Source organism: Plasmopara halstedii (genome assembly GCF_900000015.1).
Source record: "Plasmopara halstedii genome assembly, contig: Scaffold_1583, whole genome shotgun sequence".
Classification (NCBI taxonomy): domain Eukaryota; phylum Oomycota; class Peronosporomycetes; order Peronosporales; family Peronosporaceae; genus Plasmopara; species Plasmopara halstedii.
This window is the reverse complement of record NW_020188494.1, coordinates 680,151-692,710: the sequence shown is the minus strand read 5'-3', so window position 1 is coordinate 692,710 and position 12,560 is coordinate 680,151. Positions and strand designations below refer to the sequence as shown.

The 12,560-nt window shown below is 48.4% G+C and overlaps 4 protein-coding genes across 4 annotated transcripts; 2 read left to right on the top strand and 2 right to left on the bottom strand.

The window, feature by feature from the left end:
• Positions 1 to 3,464: 3,464 nt before the first annotated feature.
• PHALS_01728 (dna repair and recombination protein) lies at positions 3,465 to 4,798 on the top strand (the record flags this gene model as incomplete). The annotated part of the gene is made up of 2 exons (XM_024716177.1): positions 3,465 to 3,806; positions 3,872 to 4,798. 2 exons carry the CDS (start codon positions 3,465 to 3,467, stop codon positions 4,796 to 4,798), a joined length of 1,269 nt encoding a protein of 422 aa, XP_024581802.1.
• Positions 4,799 to 4,864: 66 nt separating this feature from the next.
• Positions 4,865 to 7,686, bottom strand: PHALS_01727 (Phosphatidylinositol kinase (PIK-H2); the record flags this gene model as incomplete). The annotated part of the gene is made up of 3 exons (XM_024716176.1): positions 4,865 to 5,644; positions 5,710 to 5,995; positions 6,116 to 7,686. 3 exons carry the CDS (start codon positions 7,684 to 7,686, stop codon positions 4,865 to 4,867), a joined length of 2,637 nt encoding a protein of 878 aa, XP_024581801.1.
• Positions 7,687 to 7,876: 190 nt separating this feature from the next.
• PHALS_01726 (rap ran gtpase-activating protein) lies at positions 7,877 to 12,165 on the bottom strand (the record flags this gene model as incomplete). Its single annotated transcript, XM_024716175.1, has 6 exons — positions 7,877 to 9,547; positions 9,620 to 9,808; positions 9,897 to 9,932; positions 10,007 to 11,564; positions 11,638 to 12,041; positions 12,100 to 12,165. The coding sequence occupies 6 exons, from the start codon at positions 12,163 to 12,165 to the stop codon at positions 7,877 to 7,879; spliced, it is 3,924 nt and encodes a 1,307-aa protein (XP_024581800.1).
• A 172-nt stretch (positions 12,166 to 12,337) lies between these two features.
• On the top strand, positions 12,338 to 12,560 carry PHALS_14812 (uncharacterized protein; the record flags this gene model as incomplete). Its single annotated transcript, XM_024716174.1, has 1 exon — positions 12,338 to 12,560. A coding segment is annotated over one exon (223 nt), but the record flags the coding sequence as incomplete, so codon positions are not given.

The window sequence follows — 12,560 nt, the reverse complement described above, 5'->3', positions numbered from 1 at the left end:
CAGAAAGAATGTGCAGATGAAAAAGGAAGAGGCAAAGTGGAAAGCTTTAAGGTCGGGAACCTGTTTTCCTAAATAAAAAAACCTGCCTACACATGCAGCCTCTGCTATCTTCCGGACGAAGCTCCGTCCACGGTTAATTGAACCGTTCAAGGTTGTGGCCAAGCGGGCCCTAGCGTATACGCTAAACCTCCCAAAACGGATGCGCACACACCCGGTGTACTACGTGGGTTTGCTCGAGCCGTATCGGGATCCGGCGCATGTGAACGCGGAAGCGTTGGTGCCAGAGCGGATCCCACGGGCCCTCGGCCACTCAGAAACTGAACCAGCATCTGGTTCCGAGCACGGAAGTCAGCAATCTCCATCTCCGATGGAGCCAAGCACCCCACCGTTGCCTGCAGTGACGCATTCGCCTGCTCCACGACTAGGAGACGCTCTGACAGAGCGTGGTAGTCCTCAAGGCGAGACAGCCGGCGCACGACGCGCTCCAAATCATCAAGAGCGTCCGCATAGCAATATGTTACTTCAGCATGACGCTCAGCGGAGCTCCTATCACATAGGATCTCATCCTCAAGGGCTCGAAGAGCATCGCGAGTCACCGGATGGCGGTAGATCCGGTCGTCACCGCCCGCCACCGACTCTTCTCGATGAGAACGGTGACGTCCACTATCACGTGAACCGTCTAGTGAGACGACATCGTCACCAGGGTCAGTCCCAATATCTGGTGAAGTGGCGGGGATATTTCGACTCCGAAAACTCGTGGGAGTTTGAGACGCCACTTCGGCAAGACTGCCCCGACGCCGTGGGCGCTTTTGATCAGAAAGATCAGGACGCCCCATGCTTCCCGGCGATAGCCAGGGAAGTAGAAGGGCCATGAGCTGAGCTCAAGCGGTGGCCCTGAGTTCTTGTGATCACAGACACAGAGCTCGCAGGATCATTAGGGGTTGACCCATACGTTGCAGGGCGACAATCTGAAGGGAGTCGACGGCATGCTTTGAGATTGGCAAACTCAAATCGGAGGCGGCGCTCCACACGCACGTCCACCTCCTTGTGGCTGAACTGTAAGACATACAGTGAGGAAAGTTTTCGGTGCTGTTGCACCCATCGCTCAAAGAGCACTTCGTCATCTGTAACGCTTTCGCCAGGGGCGAGCACTACAGGTACCGTCCGCGTTGCAGGTACACAAGAGCCACCTCGTTGAGCACGTAGACGAGTGCGATAAACGTCCAACGGAATTTCCTGTGGGGTCAAAAAACGAGCTCGAAGAGCTTTCCATTCGGCAAGTCCAGCTTTCGTAATGGCCGGAGGCCCGATGATGTGGAGGCGTAAAGATCGAATTACCACGCCCTTCGCTTCCACAGCGGGATCTGCCGGGCGGATACTCCACCATATTCCACACGGGGGTCAATGACCGACCGTGGATGGGCGCATCAGAGTCACCTTACGGGCAGCTTCCAGCTGCTGCTTCTGTGTCTCATCGAGGTCATTGGTGATTACACCACGTTCCTTCAGGTGACGAGAAGTCAGGAAAAGGACATGGGTTCCGCAATACGCGAGCAGGACTCGTTTCACGCCGCCGGCACGGCTCGCCTTCATCGTCATTCTACCCGGGAAAAGAAGTGGCAGACTCGTAGTCGACCACCTCCACATCCTTAACGAGGTCACTCATCACTGATAGCGTGCGCGGAGCGCGACGCTCGCGCTCATCGAGCCTAGGATTTACATTTCTCGATGCCGCGGTCGCACTGTCCGACATTGCACCGCGCGCGGGAGATGAAGTTGGGCTCTGCCCGTGTGCGCTATAAGAACAAGCGAGACTTGGTGACTTCACTGTCGTTGACACAGGGCTCATTAAGCACGGAAGTCATTTTGTTCCAACGAACCACGTTGCAGTGTCTAGCGGACACGCGAGCCTCGTTGAGGCAATGATCGATTGGAACTGTAAATGTGGGAGAGTAAAACAGGGTTACACGTACCCTGATAACAGGGGTGTGTGTCACATAAGACGGGCATAGTGTGACTGCACCCAAATAAGAATACGATACGTGGCTGAGTAGCCAGTAGTTATGCATGTAATTAGATCTATTTAGGAAAATCTATACATTTAGAATTAGGCGGCTTTGCCGCATATAAAACAAATAAATACAGTTTACATTTTAAACATAAGAGTTTATTTGCCTTGGTTTAAGGCTTCAACTACTCTTGGAGGTAGCGGATTGCGATCCGCTACACTCGAACTGGCTCTTGGGAAGAACGTAAGGTCGGTGACCTAATTTAAGCTTCCTCTAAGCGCAAAGCAACGGCAGCCCCGCTGCAGCGACCGCTGCCTGTGGTGTCCACATTATCCATAGGGTCGGCGTTAAAATGAATACTAGTTCTACCAAGTGTAACGGAATTGCCCATCCGTATTTTACGCACTTCCTGAGGAAGACTGAAATCGATTGACACGATTCACCGCGTGTTGCTCGCTTCCAGCGAGCCCTCGATTTACGCGAACGAGGAGGAAAAGGTAAAATGACATTTATCATGGTCAATATGCCTTAATCCTTCCCTATACTGATAAGTGCCTCAGATTCTGATAAACCTGAATTAAGGAATATACAACTCCAATGATAGGAAGAGCCGACATCGAAGAATCAAAAAGTAACGTCGCTATGGACGCTTGGCTGCCACAAGCCAGTTATCCCTGTGGTAAGCGCTAGATATATAGTTGTTGCCAACCACAAAGAAAAGTAGGTAGTTCACACAACATGTGTACCCCATTACAACCGCTCGTAACAAAGGTGTATTCATTGCATGACGTGCGGCTAGCAACCCACGTGGACCAAGGATTTCTCCTTTATCTAGTCCCATCGTTTTTATAACTAACGATTCTTCGGTACTCATGATTTTCGCAGTTACACAAATGTTCCTTACCAACTTCTCCTTTATATATAATTTTCACAATTACCTAATGTTGTAAGTATGACCTCAGAAAGTAATGTACTAATGTTACCTCAGAAAGTAATGTACGATTTGTGTACATTACTTTCTAAGGTCATATCTCGGCACCTTAATGTCGCAAAATTGATGGAAACCTTGATTACATTATTTACACTGCTCGTGATTCCGAGGTCATATAATTATTTGACATGTCCAAACAATAAACTATACTCCGTGTTCATCCTGTCATCCTACTCGTCTAATCGTTGGTAAATCGATTCATGGCTACATACTATACTCCATGGGTTCGCGCCGGCTGTCGCTTGCAGACATCTTTTTGCTTGACACATTATAGCATCAAGGTTATACGTCATTTATGCTGGAAAAGGCTAGCGATTTATAGGAGATTGGTAGTTTGACTCTCAATATATTCTGTGTCTATCGTGCTGTGTCCTTGCAGAGGCGAGGGAGACCGCTACCTGCAGTCTTGGGCTTGAATTTTTGGGTTACCACACCACATGTTACACCAAATATCAAAATTGCACATGAAACGAAGGTTGAGCAAGATGGCGGAAGTGAAGTTCGAACCTGAAGAAGTGCGACAAACAGCGTCAGCACTTATGGCGCAATTGGCATCAGCATTATTAGAAAAATCTGCGGATAGTTGTGCGGTGCGCTTCGGCCGCGTTGCGTTTGATGACCAGGAGCAGCAGAGCGTAAATGCTTTTCTGCACCAGAAGCTGGGCAAGGATAGTATAGCCCGTCGGCCAGGGCCTGGTGGTCGCAAGTTAATATACATCGAAAGTTGCAAAGCCATTGAATTGGCTAATCGCGCATTTGGTTTCAATGGCTGGTCATGCCGTATCGTCGAGTGCCAAGAGGAATATGTACGTGAAAAATATGAGATGACGGGTGGCAAAAGTAATTTGCTGAGTGTGAGTGATGCCTGCAGAAAGAGAAAAAGGGTGACAGGTGGAGTATTGCTTATAGCTCATTGGTGCGCATTGAGCTTAAGGATGGTACGAGTCACGAGGATGTGGGCTTTGGCACATCAGATGGACAGAGAGATCTGGGTGCGGCGTTGGAGCAAGCTAAGAAGGCAAGTATTTCGGATGCAAGGAAACGAGCATTGAGGCTTTTTGGAGAATACCTGGGTAACTCATGCTATGACAAAGACCATATCAAAGACGTCAACTCGAACAGGCCTATGGCTCCGGTAGCCGCCACGCCACATGTAACAATTCCAGAACAAAAGCAGCAGACTCAAGAGGCCAGCACTACTGCAGAGAGTATTCAATCTGAAGCGCGTATCTCATCATGTCAACCACAACACTTCCAGGCCCAGCAACAACAACTGCCCCAGCAACAACAGCAAGATCAAACTCAACAGCGTGCACTGAATCAGCAACCTCAGCAACAATGTCGTCAGCCGCAATCACAGGTTCCTCATCAATTGACTCAGCAGCAACAATCTCAGCATCGACCACAACATTGGAAGCCTCCTCAAATCATGTGCAAACCTAATGCTACAGCAATGCAGGAACATACTCAGACCAAGTTGAGTGCCAAAGTGACTAATAAAATGCTCTCACCAAAACAGATGGCTAAGAGCAATACACTGCATGCTAGGCATGGAGCTCTTACAACACCAGACTTGACTTTAAGTCCGTTTCCTCATCCGCAGCGCTGGGTGTCTTCGAATGCTCCACCTAGGCCACGCGTGGTGACTGCGCCAGCAATCGTGAAAGTTGAGCAATCCGTGGCAGAGCCGACTCGGCCGAACGCGCAATACAGCATAGAAGACCTCAGCTTCTCGCAATTTGATTATGATCCTAATACCGACAACGACAATCCTGCGAAAAAGATGCGGCCAGGATAATTGATTAACTGGATTAGAAAGGTAAATGAATGATTTAGGTTGGAAAAATAGTATGCGATGAACCTTTTAAGGAATTATGCCGTTTGTAATTTTTTGAAACTGATCGTAGCGTTTCGTCCACTTATTTTTGTAACTATTGCGTATCATCTTCACCGCTGCTTTGACTACTTGCTCCTTTGAGCATTGTAACATAAAGCGACTGCGAAGCCTCTGAAGGTCGCGAGACACATCACGTCCTTGAAAGCACGGGAACGTCGAGTTGTGCATCATTATTTCAACTAGTGCCACAACCCGCTCATTTTGACGTTGAGCCGCTAGCAATCCTAGCGCCACCAACTGCACGAACTCGCCAAACAATGAGGATGACACCCCGCCTAACACATCGACCATCTCTTTCGTAAGCTTAAATGGTGCCGTCTCAAAGCTCCAGTTGCCTCCTGGTGCAATGCCTAGCATAAATCCAAAGTCTATGTGTACGATATGCCCCTCCGTATCGAGCATTATATTTCCATTATGGCGGTCTTTAATCTGAAGCAGATAGCACACGACGGAGTATGCTGCGAGACTGTGCATAAAGTTGCGCTGAGCCTTTTTAAAAGCGTCGCCGGTACCGTAGGTTCCCTCAAAGTGGGCCAACAGACCCGCGTAACCGCGTTTCTTTTTGAGGCCGTCCAACGAGTGCGCGTCGGTGATTGTTTCTAGCAGGCCGCATGTGCGGCCCGTTGACACGATTCGATACGGACGTAGCCACAGCGGTAGAGCACTGTCGCGGAAAATGTCTTGAAAAGTGGTGATAAGCTGCATGGCAAAGACTTCTTGGCGGATATCATCGTTGCTCTTGGAGATCTGCACATGACGAAAGAAAGGTTCACTATTAAGTCAAAACTTAATAACGAGGGTCGACTACGTACGAGCGAGACAACGTTCCAACCAGGTAAGTGTCCGTACGGGGATGACGCGCGAATTCGCTCTTTCTTGGTTTCCCAGCCCTCTCCAAACACCTCAGTTGCACTCAGAAGTTTTGAAAGACCCATATCATAAGCTGTCTTGGAGCATCTGCGAATAAGATTATACTGCTGCGAGCCCGTTGTGCTTTGCTCAGAAATTAAGTCAATTGCCTCTACTGAATTTACTGTGCACGTAAGGTTTCGAGCATCATGCAGAGCAATAACACTTGACGACGGGTTGGTCAGAAGACTGTCGGCCATGTCATTATCGCCCTGGCCACCTTCATCGTCATCGTCATCATTTTTTTCGGCGTCGGATCGTTTTTCTACACAGATTAGCTGCCCCTTGATGGTGAATTTCTTGACATACTCAGCAACTTCGGCTTCTAATTTTGCCCGAACTGAATCAGACGTGAATTCAGAAGACAATTTGTGAGCCTCCTTTTGGTCTGCCGAGAATCTGCGCTGACCAGCAGAATTGACTTGGTCTTCAATGACCTCGAAACAAAGCAAGCACGGAGCACGACTATGGGTAGAAAAAACGGTTCCTTCGTCTGTCAGCACACGAGTGATACGACAGAACGGATCTGATACGCGACCGAGAGGAATATATGCCATATCCGGGACTACCAACGAGTTCAGTTCTCTGGGCAAAAATGATTTGCGGTTCTGAGGAGGGTCAACGACACGCATACGTTCTGATATATCTGAAAGTGCCTTCACAAAGTCCCGCTGCTGGTGAAAGTACTTGTAACGCTTCTGACGCTCTTTTTCCATCCACTGCAACAATAACGCTGGTTGATACCCTTTTAAATCAACTGGCAGAGGAGAGGCAACGCCGCCCATCGCGTGCCCTGTGGTGAATACTTCCATCTTTGACTCAACACTTCGCATTTCAATTTCAGCGGACATTTGTTCCAGCTTTTCCTTCATCAAAGGAATATCCATGAGACGTAGAGTTACATCATCCGACGTTTGCGTGCTGGGTAGTTCGAAGTGTTGATTGACAACTTTAGCCTCGATCGACATGAGCAGCATGGCACACAAGTTGTACGTTTTTGGGTCATTGTCAGCAATCTTAGCCTCCAGAAGCCAGAACAACTGCAGCGCTAAGTGAATGCAATTTCCAAGATGTTCAACATATGCTTTTGCGCGGCATATCGAAAGCAGCAAATTTACCAGCTTCTCTGGTGCTGCCTGCTCGATATTAACGGTCAAGTGAACGATTTGCTGAATGTAAAATTCGACATCATCAACATTTTTGTCGGCATACGAAGTCAAACGATCTAATACTAATCCAGTTGCCACGGCGTCTGTGCGATGCTTGTGCAGCAACGTTACAGCCGTATGGGCGTCAAAGTTATCATCAAGCAGTATAAATTTCGAGGAAAGTTTCTCGCACTTGCAAATAGGCATATCGATTGTGAAAAGTGTCTGCAACCAGCGCTCCTTCTCGGCAGAGGAGCCGGTTTCTACCACAACCAGCTTTGACTTGTGCGAGCTAATCACAAAAGTCTTGTCGTAATTTCCTGGTGCACCAGTTCCTATCAGCGCAACTCGCACGCCCGCGTCAAGCTGCATGACATCTTTGACACCGGCCACATAGATCTGTTTTAAAGGAACACCAGGCGACGCTGAATCGCCAGGTTTATTTTTAAACACAAGCATAGTTCTGCTTTGCAAGATACAATAGCGCTGTCGGCGCACACGCTTGCAAAACACAAGAAACCCCTCAATTTTTTGCTCATTGAGATCTGCATCGTTAAGTGCATAATCATTGTCGCTAGATTCCGTGCCACAAATGCCTGGCTCTTTCTTAGTGTCATCATCGTGACCAGCTAAATCTTCAATAGTACTATGCTGACATCCGTGCTCCTGGTCAACCAGCTTTTTGGACGACCTGGAAGAAAACGAGAACGAGCTTCTAGATATAGCCTTCATTCTTTACTGATGTTGATGTGGTCGCTGCAAGTGTGCACGAATGAGCTTTGGATTTGGTCCGTTGGTTTTGCCTAAATATAGCGCTTTTCAGCAACAGCAGCTCCAGCTCTGAAACAAACTCAATATAAAAAGCACGACCACTGATGCATTTAAGCCACTTTCTTTACGAGGCACGACTCTACATTAAACACTAACTCTCACCGGTCAAGTCGGCAAACAAATCACCGTAGAATTCGCCGGGAAGCTTAGGACGCATATGCTTTTCGACAAACGATGAGATGATTTTGCTGCGGTTAGCTTCTGCACCCACAGGTGCAGACGAAACAGCACCGATGCTGTGCTGATAGCGATGGAAGGACCGTGAAAGGATCGCGGCATTTATTGCAGTTTGTCGGACAAGTGGAGCTAGCCAAACGCCATTGACAACCATGCCATCTAGCAATGGTCCCAGCACTCGGCTAGTGTAAACGTCCGACTCATCGACATAGTCCTCCTGGTTAGCAATGATGTCACGTTTGGCGAATAATGGTGAGAATTCGTGGCTTACGTGAACGCTGTAAAGATCGTTACCGAGTGGATCAATGACCAGTACTACACCCGAAGTCGGCATTGGCATTTTACATGCGGCATCCCACAACACACTCCCTGGAAGGTATGTCTGCTGGCACTCATTCCAAACAATAAGTACATTGGCGTGTTGAAACTGCATTCTTGCGCTCGATCCTTCTCCGTCTTCAGCATCACTGTCACTGTCGCTGCCGCCGTTCTGCTCTTCATCTGCCAGCAACGTAGGTACGAAAATGCAAGCCTTATGACTGTAGTGGGAATAGTAAAGCATCCGGCCCTTGACAACATCAGCATTGAATCCCGAGTTTCCAGTTCGGTCGTTGACATCATGCTCGCCGATTGATGTAAGAAAACGTCGGTAGTCATCAGAAAGCTCGACGTAGCCAGCGCGTACATCTGTTGAAGTCGCCAAGTGAATTTGGTCGTAGCCACCTCGGGAGGTGCCAGTGAACACGTACGCAATAGAGATGTCAAAAGTTTCGCGGTCGGGTAATTTGTCAAGCGTCTCAAGATCACGAAGAAAGTCGGTAGCCACAGCAGAATCCATCGCAAATACAGCACCCCAATTGCCTATCGACAAGAACCCCAATTCACTCATCATTCTCCGAGAAATTTCCCATGTTTGTAATGCTAAGTCCTTAATTGGTGGCGGCGGCTTGAAGCACCTATCACCTCGTGCCAAACCCTTTGGTCGGGAAGCAAGCTTGTCTTCTTCACTCTGCGAAGCAAGCAGACTTTCAAAAACCGCATCTCGACTACCACGGGCATCGTCGCGACCAGCTTGTGCCTTACGCTCAATGACACTCATGCCAGTGTTGCCTTCGCCTGACAACACTTTGTTAGCTTCAGAGCCTGTTATAATGCCGCCAGAAAGTGAAGAACGCCAACTTGTCATCGGATTTTTTGCATGAGTGTCACGGATCGCCGTGAGCAACGGATCTTTCACTTTTGACTCCTTATCGCTTTCATAGTCGTCTTCAATGTCGCTATCATCTTGGGTATTGGCATCAGAATCGAATCCTGTTTCCTTCAACTTTTGGTCGTTAACGTTTTCAATAAAGTTATTGAAGTCAGAAATACTTTTCGGGCGTGATCCGTCATGGTGCCGATGTTTGGACCGCCAAACATAACAGCCTGTCGAGTCTCTCATCACTAAGATCGCTTCACCTGACTCAGCAGCATTCGTCGGTTTTTCAATAGCCGTCAAAATTGAATTTTTGTTTACGGAGAAAAAACGGCAGTGGCGGTAAATGTCAGTCAAGTCGTTCACTGTACAAAACTGTGAAAGCACAGACTGTGCCAAGATAGGAGCAGGAAAACATATCAGTATCACACCGCTATTCCGTTTGTATATATCTGACGTTACCTTCTCCGTTAGCTCCGACGAATAAAAACCGATTGAGCAACCATTACCCGTAGGCGAAACATGATGTTTCATCAGCATGTTTACCAGCTTCTGAGCAGCCTCTCGCACAGCCACGTTTGTGGTATTGGGCGTCAACGATTGAAATCGTTCATTGCCATCGACAATGGTTGTGATTATTTTGGCTATTACCTGTTGCTTGCTCAGCAAAAGGGGCGCAGCTACAATCCACTCGATAATGCAGTAATAGGCTGCCGCCATGAGGCTATCCAGGTAGAACGGTGCCGATCTTGAGCGGAGCACTGGCGCGCTGTTGCTAATGAATTCACAACAAGCATTTAACAAATGAACGACGGAATTGGCGTGGTGATGAAACACTTCATCACAAACCAGGGATAAGTGGCGCAGGCATTCGAATGCCGTAAAAAGTACCGGTGGTTTGTACTTTTGCGACTTGCCGATAATTGAGCAGATCAGCAAGATGGTAAAAGGTACTTGTGAGTTACGGCTGGATGTCAAGCCGTTGGTCCACAGAGCAGCTTCCTGTTGAATGGCCACTGTCATGATCCACATCATCATCTGCTGATTTGTAGGGTCTGTCTCAGTTTTAATCGCATTCATCAGAAGAGCAACAACATTTGAGCTAGTGTACTTCGGCAAGCTCGAATACAACCCAGATATATCAGCCATTGCGGGGGCAACAATTTCCTTTTCTGCCTCTTTAATTAATTTACGTGGAATGTGGGAGTGGATCGTAAGCAGAGAGCTGCAGGCCTCAATGCTTGCTCGACGAAGCAGAACTATTGGGATGCCACCCACGTGTTGATCATCCTGAGCAAAAAACGTATCACCTCCACGTCGCCCGTCTGATTTTGTACTTAAAGCCGATGATGTATCTTTATGATCCACAGCACGGAACACTCGCTCTATTGCCTTGTGAAATGGCCCCGCAACAACGCCTGCACCACGAAGTGTCTGGGAACCGAATAAACAAAATACTTTGGACCAACTGTACACTGCTGAAGCAGCGATCCGTTCGTCGTCATCAAGCAGCGCATTTTGCAACGCCATGAGGCTGCGAACGCTGTAGGCCCAATGCACACGTTTGGAGCGACCATGAGAATAATGACACAGGAGCTTTCCAAGGCAACGAAGAGCCTCGCTACGACCTGCTGCAAAGCGTGGCTTGCGAGTCAAGCACGCGTCAAACAGCCAAGGGCCAAGCAAGCGCAAAATAGTGTTGACATCGGGTGGTGCTCGTGGTTGATCAGGAATCCTTGATAGAGTGGCTGTTGACAGGTCTTTTGACGCGTCATTATCTCCATTATGGACTCCTTTGAATACCGGACTGTTGCGGTTCGGGGCTTGATTAAGCGCACCTAATACGTGCTCCCACTGGACACGTGGCAACTTTTCGATGCATGCAAACTCATCAGCAAGACGACTCACTCCTTTCACAGCAGCAAGATAAACGTCCGGGTCAAAAATCGCAGAAGGGTGGCCAATCACGCGAAGTAGGCGGTACCACGCGTAGGCAAGCATTGGACTCTCCAATTCAAACCTGGACGGCTGCCGGGTATCGGCCCATAAGACTTCAATTTCTTTTGATGCGTCCCGATCGTAAATTTGCTTCATCAGGCTCTGCGTGAGGCCAAGAGTGATAGCATTCCACTGCTCAATTACCAACGGACGGTGAATCCACCGTCGACAGAATTTCTGCAGGAGACTCCACAACTCGCCCCTAGGTCCGCACTGAGGTAGCGAACGAAGATATAGTTCCATCAAGACTCTTACAAGTTGGCCACATAATAGGTGGCCCAATTGATTGCGTAGATTATGAAGCAGTCCGTCTGCTGCCCCGAGTACTAAGCGGATTAACCGATCCCACGTCGAGTTCGACAATTGAGCGCCGCGCTGTTTTGTAAGTGCATCAAATGTATTTAAAACTCTGTCCGTAGATCATGAACACAACAATAAACAACGATTAGTACGCATCTAAAGAACAACAATGAAGCTCTGACTTCGTGCATAAAACCACATGTTTAGCCAGGTTGTTCTCGACACTCCCGCTTGGGCTGCCATTACTGGAACGCTCTTCAAAGAGCAACGTCATCTGGCCCAGCATGTCTTGAATAAAGGTCTGTTCGACCTTTTGCATGCAGGGGGGCCTATGATCTTTACTGCCCTTTTGACCTTTAGCAGCTAAAGAGTCAAGGTCCACCCCAAGCCAGCGCTGATAAATGTTCAGCGAGCCTGCAATGACCTCTGAGTCCTCCATCGGTAGCGCAAAGGAGTGACCGAGCACTTCCATGGCCCATCGAATATGATGGCCACTCGGAAGGACTGCCTGAAGATTCACGTTCTCTTCGGTAAGATAGCCTACAACCATCGAGCACATACCGCGCTGACATTTGTCCGAGAATTTCTGTAATGAGATCAGTAAGGTAAGAAGATTGTTTTGCGTGATGTTATGAAGATTGTACCTTTAGTACGTAAGAGTCAGCAGAGACCGGCACTAGCTCGCACTTGGAGACCCACTGGAGAAACATGGCGTTACTCAGTACCTCAGTGCGGATAAGAGGAAATGATGAATTATAACACCAGATGAAATCTATGTATACTGTAAACCGGTATCGATGCTGGTCGTAAAACGTATCGATTTCAGCCGCACTCTTCGATTCCTTCCGCGCAGCGAGCTGCGGCTCGGCAAAGGCTCTCAGCATGTCTCAATTTCATCCTCCTACCTCTGCTGATACAGCGCCTCGCATCGATGATTTAATGGGCTTACGCACGCCGCGCCGTAGACGGGATCGCGGCAACGCAATCAAAGTCAAAAAGAGCGACGATGGCAAGAAGAGTCTGCTGGAGGCTATTTTTCCCAAAAAGAAATGTCCTCACAGTAGCGCCGGGACGCTTTTTGGATCCCCGATTATTAAAAAACGAC